This window comes from Gasterosteus aculeatus, chromosome 7 (assembly GCF_964276395.1).
Source record: "Gasterosteus aculeatus chromosome 7, fGasAcu3.hap1.1, whole genome shotgun sequence".
Taxonomy (NCBI): Eukaryota; Metazoa; Chordata; class Actinopteri; order Perciformes; family Gasterosteidae; genus Gasterosteus; species Gasterosteus aculeatus.
This window is the reverse complement of record NC_135694.1, coordinates 8,243,439-8,260,563: the sequence shown is the minus strand read 5'-3', so window position 1 is coordinate 8,260,563 and position 17,125 is coordinate 8,243,439. Positions and strand designations below refer to the sequence as shown.

Below are 17,125 nucleotides of genomic sequence, written 5' to 3'. Positions count from 1 at the left end.
AACTGTTTTAGTGATTTATTGAGGATGTTGAGGTGTAAAACAACAAAGTCCAGCCATGAAGCAGTTACGGTGTCTTTAAATACAACTGAAAATAGTTTCTTGTGCTTCAATTGTTACACACAAAAAATGATGGTGAATTTATACCACTGACATACAAGGAAAACGGTGGGGGTTTAAAATACTTTGCCAGTGGAGAAGCATGGTGGAATATTTAACAACGTAATGCGAAACACTTCACTGAAACACATGAAAAGTAAAAAGCAGCACACCTCTGAAGCTCAGAACCTCAGTTCAACTGCCGTCTGTAATGGCACACAAAGAAAACCCAACAAATCTATTCTTGCCGTTACAGTTGAAGGCACATACATGATGAAACAACACAAACAAAACCATGAAAAGGGACGGTGATGCATTACATCAAGCATTATAGTCCCTCACGTGTTTTTAGGTTTCTCTTCATCAACAGAACACTGAAGTCGAGGATGCGCAGTTCATTCACTCACGTCCACAGGGAGTGGTTCATTTATTAAAGTATTTATCTCATATTTTCAACTCAAAGATTAACTGTATGTAGGAGGATATCGTAGTTGAAACTAAAAGTTCACTTAATCTGAGATCAATTATCACAGTCAAAAACAGAAATGCGTTCAACACAGAATCATGCAGACTTTTCTCCTTCACAATATATTCACAAAATCAAACATCTGAACTGTTCCTTGAGCCATTTGGTGCGTGGGCGACAGGTGTGACTCAACCGCTGGCCGTTCTGGATGTTGCCGGCCTTCTTTTTTTTATCTCGCAGAAGCTGAAACGCACACAGCGACACAAGAATAAAACCACATCCGTGTGACCAAAAAATGACACTTTAAACCTCCAAAAAAGGATAACAAACGGAGCCCTGAATTGTGTTTGGGAAAGATCATTTGAGCCCTCTTGTCAAGTCGGCAGTGCTACACTGATTATATGACAGGACGTGAGGTCAGCAGGGTTAGGGAGTGTTACATTCTTTCCCGAAGGCACTGCCCATACATTCTTTAAATGATCACGTCCCATTACTCAGGCCTGTCATGGAGGGGGGCATTTCTGTGTGTGGTACCTGCTGGAATAAGTTATTTAAAGTAGAGACTCTCAATGTAAGGGGGGGCTCACAAAATCCTTTTTTATAAATTGTAAAATGATTGATCTCATTGGAGGCAGTTAGACAAGGATACATATAGATTTATTAGGACTACAGCGGTCTTGAAACAATTTATTTTGGAAAGCATTTCAAACCATAACTTGAAAATGTGCCTTTTTAAAAAGTTTTACGGTGGAAGAAGACAAAGCGATTCAATTTAAGCATCGAAGACAGCGTCCTCATGGTAGCGAGCCTTTTGTTTTATTGTTGCTGTGATGTGGAGGGGATCCTCAGAGAATGATTCTCCCATACGTACATACTTGCCTTAAAACATACTGTCTGATATTATACTCCATCTCTGATCCCTTAAATCCAAGACACTTGACTCTCTAAAAAACAGATTTGTTAACGAACCTGGGGGGGGGGGGGGGCGGATTACAAGGTCTCATGTGTGCGTTTTGCAGTCAGATAAGAACTTAAGCTGCACTCCAAAGACGTAGCAACATAAACACGCTCTTCCTTAGCAGAATTCCTAAAGCATTACTCCGTTTCCCGCTGCAGCTCGCAGACCAAGTACCGGGGGGGCGGATTAGTCGGTGGAAGGAAGGTGGGTCGTTCTCTTGATTTTTGTTCATGGGTCGGTTGAAGGGATACTGAGGCTGTGTGGGAGTTTCACATGGGACCCTGTGGATGTGCTCACCCCCCCCCAACCAACAAACACGCACACGTCCTGTCAGCCGCGGGCCGCACTGACATTTACTGTGCGCACAATAGCTCCTGTCCAAAATAATCAGTGTTTATGTTAGGAAGTCCCTATCTCTCTAGCCCTGCTGCTTGTTCGGGGGTGGGTGGGGGTCGTGGGTGGAGGGTGGGGGGGTGGGGGGTGGGGGGGGGTTGCAGAATCACAGGAAACACCTTCTGTTGCCCAGCAAAGCCCCAAAAGCCCGTTACAGTACAATGAGATATTAAAAGCCCGCAACTTCCCTGGAATCACTGTAAGTCCAGCAAGTGATGGAGGAATGAACAAACGGAAAGAAACTCGGGAGCAACCCCAACAGGAAATAGAAAGAAGGCGGCTCACCATTGTCTTCTCCACCCGATGACTTCACCCCGAGGAGCATGACACCATCTTTGGCGCTTTCGGGTCTGCTCTGGAAAGATGCGCTGCACAGAGAGAGAGAGAGAGAGAGAGAGAGAGAGGAGGGACGGAGGATGAGGTGGTTTGCACGTTCAACAAAAGAATACATAAATAAATAAATACTGCCCCTAATGACAAAGTTCAAACTCACTTCTCAGTTCCAATATCGACGGTTTCTGTTGGAGAGACATTGAATGTCAAAAAGACACGTCTTGTCATTTGAAAATCAAACAATGGTGCCCTAAGGAGTTGACAGCGTGGAGGTGTAGACGTGGACACAAAGCGCACTTTTACACGTACCCGAGTTAACGTGGACCTTCTTGCTTTTGAACTTGACAATGATAGCAGCAGCTCCCACGAGGCCGATGGGCAGCAGAATCCACCACCACCTTTTGTCTGGGGGGGGGGGGGGGGGGGGGGTTTGACAGAGGGTCATCTGCATGAGTCCAGTCCGATGAAACTTGCCTCATGACTCACGAGTTAAGTACAGCGTCGCACGGTTAAGCACGTTACCTGATTGGACTCTTTGTTCACTGCCAGAGTGAGAACCTTTCAGAATAAAGTGTCTTTTGATTAGAATTGGTTTATGAATAGACATCATTTCATGGCGAACAAAAAAGATACATATATATTACGTCGTACAGTATTTCTTACCAGGTGCAGTAGTTTGGTGTACTGGAATGATATTTAAGTTAATGAATTATTTGCCAGAATAAGGCCTAGCAGACCTCTAAGGGTACAAGGATTGAAAATCTGACCGATTTAGATCTTTATTATCCAACAACCATCCACAGAGGCAGACGTATTCATGAAAAATACCTAATTGGTACAAGTTCTGACGTACTTTAAATGTACATTTTTATGGAAGTGTGAATTTGTTTGAGTGACAGCATTCACCCTATTGACAGTAGATTAGCTAAAGAGAATATTCATGTCATATTATATTGCCGTACATTTTTGTTTATGAATATAAATACATAAATATAAAGCAAAAAAGAAGAATAAAGAGAAGTGTTTGTATAAAATTATATACGGTACCTGGGCCATTCTCTGCTGTAGCTGCAGAAAAATAAATAGATATTAAATAGATATTTTCAGCCAATCTTGGAATACTGAATGAAGCCACGCTTGCTCATTACTCGTGATGTACTTGCACCAAAATCTCTTCTTACCTGCAGGTGCAGTTTCTCTGGGTTTCTCTGTGTTAGAATCGAGAGGAGTGTTTGGTGTCAAAGCTAAAGAAAAGGAAAGATACAGTATCTCATGTAAATACAGCAAATCCAATTCATTTATTATTTATTTTGAAACACTTGATGTGACTTATGTGAAGTTTGGTTATTCTATCTCTTTGATTTGAGTCCCAATTGTTATATCCAACAGATGAAAGCACCACCACGAGGCCAACGTCAATCTGAGTCGATCGTTCTGTCGCCTTTCACCTAAAGTGGTTTAGTATCTTCATGTGGTGGTTTTGGTTTTATTTTAGTCTTTTATATTTATTTGTTGTCTCTTTCTAGTTGGCAGTATCTCTTTGAGGTAAATACTGTGTATATTCCCCAAACCAATAGATTCAAAGAAAGTCTAACTTTGATTGTCTGTCTTGTTTTCAGCTGTGCTGGTGCCGTTCGTGCCGCCTGAAGATGCTGCGGAGGAAGTCGTGGTCCTCCCAGGTTGATGGGTTTTCTGCTCAGGTTTTCCTAGAAGAAAAACACAAATGAAAGTGTGTGTTTTCTATAATCTGGAACACGGACGAAGAGGTTTAACCAGGAGAATCGCGTTCATCCATCTTCAGTCTCACCGTTCTCAGGAATCGGGGTGGTGACATGATGGGCTGTGGCGGTGGATGAAGAGGGCGCTGCTGTGGATGCTGACTTGTTCTGCGTCGGTGTTGCATCTCTTTGTGTTGTGGTTGAACCTAGTTGGATTTCTGCTGGAGGTGATTGTGTTGGTGTTGTTGGTTCTGCTGTTGTGGCTGATGTTTTGCCTGATGGTCCTGCGGTGGTGGATGAAGAGGTCGCTGCTGTGGACGCTGTCTTGTTCTGCGTCGGTGTTGTTTGGTTTGCGGTTGTTCCTGGTGGGCTTGTTGGTTGTGTCGTCTGCAGCCTCACACCTGAATGTGAGAATGGTATTGATTTTACAGATAAATATAGCCCCAACATGTAACAATTGCATCATTTCTATACGTCCTGGTTTGCAGAATTCAGAACGCCTCCGTCACAGAAACAGCAGACACAGTTTGTCGGTGTCAAATATTTTCCCAGACAAACCCTCTATTTTAAGTTCACAGTTGCATATTTCTATCGTTCCTGTTTGGCATGGCTTAAAAGCCCAACTTCCAAGATAAAGGCGTGCCCCCCCTCGCCCCCGCTCAAAGTGTCAGGCCTGGGATGAGAAGTCAAGATATGGCGGTGGAGGCGGCGTGATGAGGTGGATTTCCTCGAAGCGCTCCAGCAGTGTGAAGCTGCATCCTGTCACAGGCTCACTGCTGTTGTCCCTCTGACCTATGCAGCCAAGAGCATCCTGTCTTCATCGCGTCCCGTTAAGATCCCAATGATCATGTTTTTCACCCGACCGACGGCACGCTGCCGCGTCTGGCTTCATGGGTCCGATCGTGGAAAGCAGCTCTTCTCGCCAGAGCGCTTTTCTCAGACTTGGTGGGGAAGTCCAGAGAAGTCTCAAGTATTTTTGAGCAGGTTTCAAGTCAAGTCGGAAGTCCTTAAATCTTAAACATGTCCGAGGGAATTTAAAGTTCTTTTGAGTTGCCGAAATCAAGGCTGATTCCACGTATTTCACAACAGGTCTTAAGTCAGATTTTAAGGACTTCTCCATTTGGAAAAAAAAGAACATCAAACGTTGAGTTGGCCTCTCTTAGATTGTGTGTTAAATAAAGTCTAAATTCTGAGATGTGGAGTCCTAAGTCATTGCGGACAAGTTTTAAAGTATTTTGGTCACAATTCAAGCCCTTTAAGGAATTTAATAGTGACGTCTAAAACCAAATCTCAACTCAGTAAAAGGTCCCTTAGGTCATTTGATAGTACATAGTACAGTACAGGTCAACCAGTCTACATGTGTTAAATTAAGCCTTACGTTATTTCTGTGAATTAAGTAGTAAATAAGAAGTAACGTCTCCTGTCCTCCGTCAAGTGTTTTTATCGGCAGGTAAATTTCAAGTCAGTGTTGAAATTTCACAATTCCTTAAAATGTGTTAATGAATTATCTTTGTGTGTAGTGGAGTCAGTCCTCTGCCATGCGAGCAGTCGCCAGGTGGAGGGTGTTTCCTCCAGATGTTTACTGCTAATCGCTGGAAGCAGATTGTGTTGCCAGTTGGGACGTTTTGGTCTCAGGACAAAGATCTGTTGCGAGAGGGGGGCGGGGGGCGCTCGGGTTCCCACTGGCTATCTGCTGTGAGATCACCTATCTGCACGCCGCAGGGCCCACAAACGTCCTTTAGGGCTCCGCATAAGGATAGAAAACAAATAGAGAGCCACCCTTTTTTGTTCCTCTCTTTCCTTCAACCAAAACACGCTAGTTTTTTGTTCCCATGGGTTTGATTTGTGCTTGGTGTCTTTTATTTTACCGTCACTTTGACTGAATGTGCCAAATAATAAACCACTTTTTCTGTTTTTTGTTTGTAGAAAGAACAATTAGAAGGCACGCATACACGCACACACACATACACACACACACACACACACACACACACAGGGCTTATCTCTGCCTCAATTAACGGAAGTACACTCTGAGATGGTCTCTGAGGCACCGTTCAAAGTGTGAGGCGGTTTGGACCACTGTGATCTTTATCTTTGCACGTACCCAGACAGAATTGCATCAGGATAAAACACTAACATTATCCATCAGAGCAACAACAAAATACATGTCCTTTATTTCTCACAATGGGGGGGCAATCAACTACAAAGGAAAAGCCTGAGTTTGGAAATTTTACAACGCAAATTGACATTTGTTTTCGCACGTCATTAAAGAAGGCAACTTTCCTCAGCAGCCCCCACACTGCACAGAAACCAGGCCGAAAACAAACCTCTTCTTAGTTCAAGACAGCGGAATATTATTTGAGGCCCCCCCAACCCCGGTTCTGGGAGATTGGAGGGCACCTCTGCAAGGCTTGATTGGATGTCCTACCTGGTGTGAAGACATGGAGGGATGCGAGCAGGGAGAGCACGAGAACACCGGAGGGCTTCATGTTGATTCTGCGGGCGTTAAGCTCCTGCGACTTCTTCCTCAGACGGCGACTCAGTGGCCAGTGGGAAAGGTGCTCCGCCGCTCCGCCGCCGGTGCTTATTTTGGCACTTCCTTTAGATAAAGAAGGGGGAGGAAATAGACTGGCTTCCCTGCCTGACGTAATAGTGGGTGGCTGTGGGGACCAGAGCGAGGCAGTGGGCGGGCGCAGACCTACGGCCATGTAGCAGTAGAGTTTCAGTTTGACCACATCGGTCACTCCCATCGCTGGTGTTTTTTCCTGCCATGACACTCACTTGACCAGTGTGCCATTAGCGATCCCTCAGGTATTGGATGTCGACCGAGATAAACAACATGGAATCCAAGAACTGTGCGTGATTGAGAAGAAAAACAAAGTACTTTGGGACAAGGTGTACACACACGTTTCAGATTCACACTAACTGCCGTAGGCTGGCTTCAACAACACAGATAAATAAAACTATCATGAAGGGATGGTTTGTTTTCCAGAAATAAGTCAAATACCAGCCGTGACGTATTTACTGTTCTTCATTGATTACGTAACGGCACGGAGATGACCTCAGATGGGTCACCGTGACGACCGCGGCACCGACCTTGAGCGAAATCGAGATTCTAATAGTGAGATGATAGTTCTTAGATACAGATATTTTTGTGGGGAAAAATGAACATTCCAACGATGGACAACTTCCGTGTCTTGATGGCGTTCCCAAGGTTTCAAAATCTAGCTGCTGCGTCTTGGCCCTCCAAAAAAAATAACAGGATGCCAGAGTTTACTTCCTTTCATTCGAGCATTGTGTTTGATTTCAGCTGAAGAGACCAAAGAGAAAAACCGAGGACAAAAATACAAAAATAGCTAAAATGTCTATAGAGTGTATGTTTGAGTACAACAGCGTTTTTCTGACAACTTGATCGATCTTTAACTATTTTGCCTGAAGATTGGAGGTTTAAATTTTAATATACCATTTCTGTGAGAATAACCTGCACTGAAATAAAAAACTGACTTGGGTAAAGCCAGTAACATTAACATCGTGCCACGTTTTATCTTTGTATGATGGAGGAATCTCTGTCCCCTGTGATCTCACAGGTACGCTTGAGTAATCTTGGCTTTACTTTCGCAGTTTAATCAAAGAAGCCACTGAGTTTGAGGAGGGAATGCCAAAATCGGGAGAAATTGGAACCAGCAGAGCAAAGCTCAAGACTATTTTATGAATTATATTTTAAAAGTATATCTTCAAGTGGAATAAAGCCTGAGCAACTTGTGTTTTCTGGAGTAATGGGACCGTTTTCTCCAGTAACCTTGATTTGCGATCTCAATTGAGATTCAAAAAAACGTCTGTATGACTGTGTGTCTTAATTCTTTTTAAAGTTATTTTATTTTGCATGGTTGCATATTTATTGGCGGAGAACTAACAGCCTGAGTCTCTCTCACTCTTTGTCACACACACACACACACACACACACACACACACACACACACACACACACACACACACACACACACACACACACACACACACACACACACACACACACACACACACACACACACACACACACGAGAAGCAAGTTCTTTTCAAGTTGAAATTCATGCACATTTTTATTGAACAGTTATATAAAATACTTTCCATAGTTGTAAGTGCATGCCTCATCTGCCAACAGTTTTGAAGTTAAATTACAAAAGCAAGGCTTCATGTCGTGTAGTGAATTACTTGGGCACTTAAGCAGTTCTTAAAAAAGATCAAAGTTATTTTTATTTGTTTCATCTTAAAGTATTGAGCAGTATCAAACCTGTAACTGATATACAAAGCAGTTTCAAATAATAATAATAATAATAATAGTAATGATAATAATCAAATTACACTTTCTGTGGCACATTTACAAAACAGAACAAAACTGATTTACCTGTTATATGACACAAACAGCTAATCATGCATTTTTCAGTTACACATGTAACCACACACCTCACAAGAATTGCCAAACATGCTTAATTGGACTGTGTGCACTTAAAAGCGCAGGTTAAAAATATGATTTCTCATCCATCTTAGATAATTAAATGCTTCAATTAAAAAAACAAAGTTGAAGGCATAGAGCATCATGGTGTTAATTGAAAGTATGCAGGTATACGTTTCCAGTATATGTTCACTAAAGCGCGGTATATTTCAAAACAGGCCTCCATAGCCAAGGTATTCTGATTTTCTATTTCATCCGTTTGATTTTTATAAAACATGCATAGGCAGACACTTTAAGTTTATTGTATTCTTTTTTTTTACACAATATAGGTTCTCTATTTTTACTTTGTTCGCAATACTTAAAAAGAGAAAAAAATGAACACTCAATTCCAGCAAGCCACAATAAATCTAACCCACAACCCTTTCTGAAAGAGACATAAAATAAACATATTTGCAAATGATAGATAGGTAAATGTAAATTCCAGTTATGAAACTCAAGAAAATAGGTATTCATTAGAGTTATTTAGCCATTATACAGAAAAATCAGGTCAGAGCACACACCAAAAGAACCTGAGGTAAGCATAATATGTACAAAACCATAAAACGTTCCATTATTTGGCATTTCGACAACATTGCAACATTCTTCTTAAGACTGCCTAATTAATTTCAGAGCTATTTTAAAAGAGTAGCAAAAAAAAAAGTTATCAATAAATAGTCCTTAATTAGTTTGTACACCCTCTTCTGTTAAAAACATTATCGCATGTTCCGTCCTTTTTAGTGCTGTATTTTTGTAAACGTACAATAGTTAGTAAGAAGTTACACAACTTTCCATTTCGGTGTAAGTGAGCAAGGGTCTTTCAAGAAATAAAATGAAACAAAAATCACCTTTAAGATCTCTCTCACCCCTCCCCCCCTCCGACATACTGCGGCGCGTCGGAGCATCAAGCTCACAAATGGACTTCGGCAATAACTTAGCAGATTTGACTATGAACTAATATTTTAAAGGCATATCCAAAGACTAGAAAGTGAGATGTCCCCCCCCCTCCCCCTCCCCGGTTTGAGCCAAAGACGACTCCCCCCTTCCACAGATCAACCCCCCTCTCCCTTCCCCCATCCCTCCCTCTTTCCACACCATCACCCGTGGGCCGAGGTGGCGCCCTCACTGGATGCTGCCCCCGCTGCTGGTGCTCCCTTTGGCCTCCGTGCCGTTGGTCTCCGAGGACAGGGCCTTGTTGAGGGAGTTGAGGCTGGCGTCGGAGGGCAAGGCGTCCCGCCGCGGCGGCATCCTCTCGTTGATGCGGTCCAGCCCCTTCGCCTCCGCGAAGCTGGTGATCTTGTGCTGGGGCGAGAAACCTTTGATGGCTGTCGGGACGCAGAGAGAAGCAAAACGGGGGGGGAGGGGGTGTTGAGATCAGAAGCGATTTTTCGAGGAGAGGGATTCAATGATTTGGAGAATGGGGGGGTCTCACTTGCTCACATTCACTCATTCACTCACACATCAACAGGTGTGGCTTATCTTTGGTCTTGGGTCATGGGAACATAAAAATGCATCAGAGGATGAGAAATGCGTAACTGGGGGGCTTGTTAACACTTCCTGCATCATGTCGACCCTTTAGAGGGAAAGTCATTCAGGAAACTTTACTTTCTGCTAAAGAGCTCCGCTAAGAAGGCTCGGCCTGAAGGCAACGCCGGGGGCCTTTCTTTAAAGCGCTTGTGTTAACACGTGAAACTAGTTGATAGCAATAATGATTAAATTATGGCTTGATGCGATAAAAAGTCACTATGCTGCGGCACTATATTGAACGCAGGGATATGAATGGGGTTAATTCTCACTGAGCGGTTTGTAAAGAAGTGAATAAGCACATTTTTCCTACAGATACACCAACTCCTATGTTAAACTATGTGTGTGTGATGCAACACAACTGTGTACTTTTCATATGAGGTGAAGCGCCAGCCGCTGGTGTAGCTGGTAAATTATGTTGTTTATGAACCACAGCATTTATTGTCCACCATATTTACGTATGCATCATATATAGTGTTTGTAGCTTAATAACAGAAGAACAATCACTATAAAAAGGTACAAAACATTTCTATGAAATGATAACACATCGAGTTTAAAAATGGTATAACTGCACGGACAAGAGGATCGAACAATCCTTCTAAATCTATAGGGGGCCCTTCTGGGATCAGGGTCGACAGGTTTTCACCGTGCCGTCAATCCACGCTATAATCTCCGACAGCAGCGGACCATCTAATGACCCTCTTCAACTGCCACTCAGTCAATCTTAAACATTGTGTGCAAAATGAAATGGAATCTTAACTTGGGCACATTTGAGAACACCTGAGGACCCCTCACATCCAGATTGCCCCGTCACGTCACGTCACAGATTGAAAACAACAAAAAGGGAAGAAGGAGAATGATCCAACAGAGAGGGAAAAAAAGGAACAAACGAGGGAAGGAAAATAAAACTAGACACACTCTAGTGGAGCCCACGGAGACGATCACTTCCACAGAATAGATCCGCGTCGAGACTGAGCTCACGTACGAAAGACACTACACGGGTACTCGGCTGCTAGCGACTCCTTATGTCTGCTTGGAGCGTGCAGCAATTTAAGGGTTCGCTGGAGGTTATCGGGGCCACCCCTGATATAGAGGGGGGGGTTCAATAAAAACAAGATTCAATTGAGCTGAAACAATGGAACAAATAACTGTTAGAATTGTTTTATTCAATTCAAAAGGGATTGTAAGTATTGCCTTATTGCTCCACTATTCAGCTTGATCACGTTTCTTTTCAGGACATTTTAACGCCCAAAAAGGTTGATTGTGTTACTTCCACCTCTCATAAAGGCTTGGGGGGGGGCAGGTATAATTACAAAAAACCTTTACTAGAATTAGAAGTGTGTTGGGTAGGGGGGGGGGCTTAAAATTTTACGACAATTCGTGGAGCGGGGCATGATGGGTAGTGTAGTTGTGTTGCTGCGGAGCGCAGGTCAGACACAGGTTATTAGCAGCTCACAGGGAGAGAAAAGAATAATAAACACGACGACACAACAGGGCCACAGAGGATCCACACGGAGAGAGAAGCGGAGAACGGGTCTCGACACTACAATGGACTGTCCGCCACGGGGCTGAAGTGCTGGACAACTCCAACGTAAATAGCGGCTGGCAAACCGCTATTTAGCCCGCAGTTGAGGTTGTTCTTGCGCCAGAGGCGGTGTCAGTGAAATGTATGGTTTTTAGGGAGGAGTCCAATTTCGGATTCCAAAGAGCATTTTAACTCTATTAAAATCAGATTCAGCTCCACTGAGGTATTTCTATACGAATGCATCAGCAACAACAGTGCACAACTGCTTCAGGTGCTTCAAAGGGGAACTGCCATCATGAGCTTTCATAGCCAGGCTTACCCCAGTTGTGCGAGTGCAAACCAATTGCTTTCTTGTTTAAGGGTCTCCAAAACGCCATCGGCTTCGGATAAGAAAACTAAAATGCTGAGAAAAGATCGAGCGAGCAGTGTTTGAGTGATCGGTGCGTTGGTGACTGCGTGCTTGTGCTGGCCAGCCGGTGGCTCCGGCGTTTAGTAAAAGCCGGATGACCCGAGGACGCCCGTTTGTTTACACCTCCCACATAGTGAGTGTGTGAATGTGCATGACCTCGAATAAAAGCAACCCTTTATCCTCTACCTGGATGGTCTGATAATCTTCTATGAAATATACATTTAAATGGAAAGTACTGGTGTAATGATAAGCACTTTCCTGGGAAAGATTTAGAAATGGGAATTCAAAAGTACTGTTTTTGTTTACTACAAATAACCGAACAGAATTTTGTGTAAGAATTGAAAAGAACTTGCTTTGCACTCACTCAAGATTGGTGCGACGAACCTGTGCCATGAAAACCCGTTCCGCTTTGAAACATCGCGTGACCACAGAAACTTCCTAATCACCGTTTCCCTGCGAACACTGTGCCACGTTTCGTTCAGCCCAAACACCCAACACACTCGATTCAAGCACCAGCGAGATGAATGAAAACCCAGCGGAGCCCCCCGTCTATTGCCACGACAAAAGCAACAGAAGAGGGCGGCCGGACCCATTTACCTTCGTCAGCCTCAATAGCTTCAATAGTAGCTGAAGAGAAGAAGAGGGGGGTTGCAAAACGAATGAGAGAAGTGAGCAGAGTTCATTTTGTCCTTTCGGCACAAGTCAATGAGCAGCAAAGACAGCCAATCAATGACCACAACAGACGGTTAACGCCGCCGCCACAGTTTTATGACACAGGACACATGGATGTTAGCGGAGAGGAGACGAGTGTGTGTGGGGGGGGATTAGCTTTAAGATGAGTTCCAGATCTGTAAGAGGGATGGTGACACATGTGAGCCATTGGAGAGGATTGTGTCTTTGAGGTGTGACAGTGACTCGATGAGGTGACGGCAGGGACGCACATCCATAGCAAATACAACAGGTGGAAGCTGGAAAATAGATTAGTTCTTTGCCATGACGCCATACATGGAGAAAGGAGTGTGGAAAATAGGACGAATGGGAAACAAGAGTACAGTTTAGGTGCCGGTGAGATTGTGGGTTTCGTGGCCGCGGTTGTTAATGTGCAGTCGCAGCGCCGCCGACGCGGCGAGCGGCGTCACCGCCGTGTCGCGTGCGACGCGAAGCAGCATCTGGAACTGGTGAGCATCTTTTGATAGGAAATATCAAAAATGCCAGCTTACTTTTGTGAGGTGCGGGGAGGGGGGGGGGGGGGGCGGTGGGGGAGAGGGGGGAGGTAGAAACACCCTTTTCGGCGTTTCAACCACTTACCAAATTCCTCACAGTCGTCGTGGAGATAATAGCTACACACAGTACACTGCCGTGAGTCGGCTTTACACAAAGACAGGGATGAGGCCGGCGGTGACGGTGAGGTAACGGCTATACAGTACTGAAGCCTACAGGACACACTACCATGGGGGGGGGGGGGGATTACAAGAAGGCACGAGAGCCACAAAGTGTGAACAGAATGGCGGATGGAGTCAACATCACAGTAGAAGCACACTGGCTGAGGGGGCAGCGGAGCAATGTGATTCTACCGATGTTGCAACAGGAATCTCTGAACATCGCTCTGCCTTCACCGGGGTTCTCTGTGGTGTCAGCTGCTCAACGACGGGCTGGAATACAACTATTCTTAAAAACGTAAACGCGTGAATCCTCAGGGCCGCCGTTGTCTTAAAGGACATCAGCAGGAACACGATTCGAGGGACGCACGGGTGTGTAGTGGTTTTAAGTCCTCTGAAAACAGTTTGTTTGAGGTTGAAGACTTATTATTTGAATCTACATCACGCGGAGAGAAGCCTCCCAGCCTCCCTAAATGACATACGCAGAATCGCCAACTCTGTTCCGTGCTATTTCGTTCCAATTTGGTCACTTTGAAGCAAAATCTAGCTTTGGGGCGAAGTTTTCTTTTACGTGATTTGTGGGAAACAACGAGATATTATTCCGCTGTTTGCAGCCAAGAACTCCCCATCATTGTATCTGCTTCGTGCATCTTTCAAAATGTTAACGCTTAAGCAGACCTGTGAAATTTATAATTAAAAATAAACACATGTTCTGTTAGTGATAAAACTACATTTCCGTTCCATTAAGAAGTTAATACGTTTTTCCTGCTGTGTTAGTGGCTGATGATGGCGAACTTAACATGACTTGTTTTTGACTTTAAAAAACACTGCATAAATTCTCATTATGGATTTTACCATTGTGATCACAACCCGTTTCCATCTGTTGTTTGGCAAATGTTATGTTTAAAATGAAGAGGAGATGTCGGAGATCTCGCTTTCTACACATAAACAACCGCTATAGGTGATATTTGTGGCGTAGCATTGCCCGCGTTTAGGAAGGAGCCAGCTGACGCGTGAGAACCTGTGAGAGGAGAGGGAAGTCGTCTGGATCTCTGCTTCATTTTGTAAAGGAAAGGCAGACGGCGCTGATCCCCCTTTCGTTCACAGTCGCTTGTGTCAATTCCAATTCATCCCGCGTCTGTCTCCCCACGGAGCTCTGCCGAGATCCACCACTAACGCGCCAATTTGGGCAATAGAGGAAAGTCAATTTGAAGTGTTTGTAAAAGGCGTTTCCGGAAGGCCTTTACTTCCTCGCCGCAGCCACACGGCCAACTCGTTTAGGGAGTGTTTGGAATTAAACATAAGAGGGTGGACTGAACGCTAAACTTGTCTCACAAAAGAAAAAACAACACAACAGAATACTTGCACAACAGATTATACCTGCGGTTTCTAGAAAGAAAGGAGAAAGAAAAAAATACAGGTAATATTTGAGATAAAACCAGTGGAATAGAGAAAGAGACGGGGAGACATAGTATTAATCAGGGGGGAGACACACTAGAGAACACAAAAGGGACAAAATCTGCACGTACGGACATTGTTTGGGAGGGGGAGACTATCGAGTAAGTAAAACTTGATATCCTATAGTAGTCTATCCAGGGGGGGAAAACAAATACTTCATGGAACTACATTCAAGTGGAAAGAAAGCTACATAGAGCAACTCAATTATGCAGTATAGAAAGGATAAGAAGTGAGAGAAGCTGCCAGAAACATTCAACTTCTACAGCGTTACATCGAGGCAGCAATTTCAAATTCCTGGACCATCAGTCAGGGTGAAGCGGGAGGAGTTTATACACACAGTATCCCCTAAACACTGAGCTAGCTCTTTATTCAGGGTACTGCTGCGTAAGGGGAATTTGTGTGCGTGTGTGAGAGAGAGAGAGAGAGAGAGAGGGAGAATCCGTTGTGGGGGCCAACGCTGCGGGTCTCGGGGCACTTGGTGACAGTCTTACCATTCTGCAGCTTTTCTTTGCCACCGGACAACACCCCGCTGGGTAGCATGCCTGTCGGGGTCAGTCCCTTCAGCGTCAGCACGCTCTCGCTCTCCTCTCTGAAACGCCAACACAGAAATGGGAAAATTATTTAACACAGCACGCGTTGCTTCCTGGAGGATATTTGTATTGCAAATGTAATTTGTTCGTGTGCCACTGTAATATCGAATGAATAGAACAATTAAAAAAACATTATTTTGAACACGGGGGCCGTGGAACAAGCTGAAACCACAACATCAAGTCGATTAAGGTTTTAGCAAATTTGCCTTTGTTGTTATTTAAACACATCCGGCAGAGATGTTGCAACATTAATATTCATTTGAAGTCATGCCGCCAGCCACTAAAAGGCCTATTTACTAAACTTTTTGCATTCCTTTGGTCTCCACCAACTCCAAATACGTCTCTCTAACCCGCTAAAAGCTCCCCTACGTTCACCAGCCATTTGCTCACTTCGTCAGTTTGCTGTTGGGTGCCGGGCGGGCTGTGTGAAGGGGGTTTAAAAGGAACCTGAAAGCACGGAGACTGAAACTATTTAGTGCATTTTCGGCTGGAAATCCAAAACAATGAGCTGAGAAAACATCCGTCGAGCTGAGGGAAATTGCGACTACAATGGTCCAACAAACGGGGACACGAGATCATTTTTTCCACCCTTGCATACCTGAGCACAGAAAACACCCGGGCCATCTTGCCAATGGCACGGATCTTGTTGCGGATGACCTCCTTGCGAGCTGAAGCTGTGGCACCTGGGAGGAGGTGGAGGGGGGGAGGGGGGCAAAGGTCAGACACAGTCATACAAGTCATCCAAGCTGTCACTCAGGCGTGATATACAATGTCCTGGGGAAGTGAAACACAGACTTCATTGTCCCGTAGCGTTTTGGACAGTTCATTTGATCTGGAAGTGCATCCGTCGGACACGATGCAGCCACAGCGAGGTTACTGAAGTGCAGCTCATATGAAATAGTTCCACTCCACCCACACATCACAACAGCAGAATAATTGCCAGCAATTCCGTGCGCTCATGCTGCACGTCTGTATTGTACCATTAGTGTCCCTTTAACTTCTACACACCAGTTTTTGACAGGTATTACTTGGCACCACTAAACCTTAAATCATCCGTAAATGGCCTGGTCCTTGTCCAAACGTGTCATATTGCCATGTTCAATGAGCACACTCTACATGAATTTTCCTGTGTTGTGATTCGGTTGCGGAGGCTCAACCGCAGATTTTCCTGGACTGGAAAACAAAACTTTATTGAAGGAGACATTTTTTTTTTCCCTGTGCACAATAACAGTTGCAAAGCCCCCGGGAGCCAGCTTGGAAAATGCACAAAGTATGAAGGATGGAAATGAAGCTGATGTGTGGTGAAAGGCCGAGTAAAGGAAAGAGCCGGCCGCCTGATGTCTAGTTTAAGACTCTGGGTCTTGATATACGTACCAATATTACTTTGAAATGGGTTTCTCCACAGGATGGATCCCCTTTAATAACACTGCTTATTTCAATGTGTGCTTACTTAAGCTAATGCGAATGTAATCTTCCCATAAGTCTGTTTCCTTTGATCATGTGTGAGAGAGCATACAAGTGGAACATCACTGAGGGTCTTTGTGGTGGTAAAGAATTCAAGCGAGACCACTAGAAAGACTCAGCAGCAGCGTTAGAACATTGCAGTTTAAACATCGCTGTTAGTTGACAGACTTCTAAAAAGAGCAGAGAGCAAGCACTGAACAAAAGGCCGTCTATCTACCTCTGCACACATCACTACGGCTAAGGGTTGTACCTTTTTTGGGGGGATAAATTAGCTGTCCTTCTCATGAAACACCCCCAGAAGAGAAGACAATAGAAAGGACAAA

At 44.3% G+C, this 17,125-nt stretch overlaps 2 protein-coding genes across 6 annotated transcripts in view; both read right to left on the bottom strand.

Moving 5' to 3' along the window:
• Positions 1-7,202, bottom strand: LOC120822518 (uncharacterized). Of its 2 annotated transcripts, XM_078106390.1 has the most exons (11): positions 6,393-7,202; positions 4,309-4,365; positions 4,054-4,146; positions 3,842-3,952; positions 3,428-3,490; positions 3,294-3,314; positions 2,769-2,804; positions 2,556-2,651; positions 2,407-2,431; positions 2,199-2,281; positions 1-805 (listed from the first exon to the last, which is right to left on the bottom strand). In XM_078106390.1, exons 1-11 carry the CDS (start codon positions 6,712-6,714, stop codon positions 792-794), a joined length of 921 nt encoding a protein of 306 aa, XP_077962516.1. In that variant the 5' UTR covers positions 6,715-7,202; the 3' UTR covers positions 1-791. The 2 variants fall into 2 exon arrangements, with proteins under 2 accessions (XP_077962516.1, XP_040038217.2); XM_040182283.2 differs by having other exon boundaries at positions 4,054-4,365.
• An 835-nt stretch (positions 7,203-8,037) lies between these two features.
• Positions 8,038-17,125, bottom strand: part of LOC120821676 (protein phosphatase 3 catalytic subunit alpha) — a 51,743-nt gene continuing 42,655 nt past the window's right edge. Inside the window, exons 11-15 of one of the 4 annotated variants that reach the window (XM_040180533.2) lie at positions 17,053-17,079; positions 15,937-16,021; positions 15,240-15,337; positions 12,509-12,538; positions 8,038-9,778 (exon numbers count right to left, since the gene is read on the bottom strand). In XM_040180533.2, the coding sequence (XP_040036467.1) occupies positions 9,576-9,778; positions 12,509-12,538; positions 15,240-15,337; positions 15,937-16,021; positions 17,053-17,079 (443 nt within the window). In that variant the 3' untranslated portion in view covers positions 8,038-9,575. The remainder of the gene's footprint in view (positions 9,779-12,508; positions 12,539-15,239; positions 15,338-15,936; positions 16,022-17,052; positions 17,080-17,125) is intronic. The other 3 variants (XM_040180536.2, XM_040180535.2, XM_040180538.2) reach the window with 3 other exon arrangements.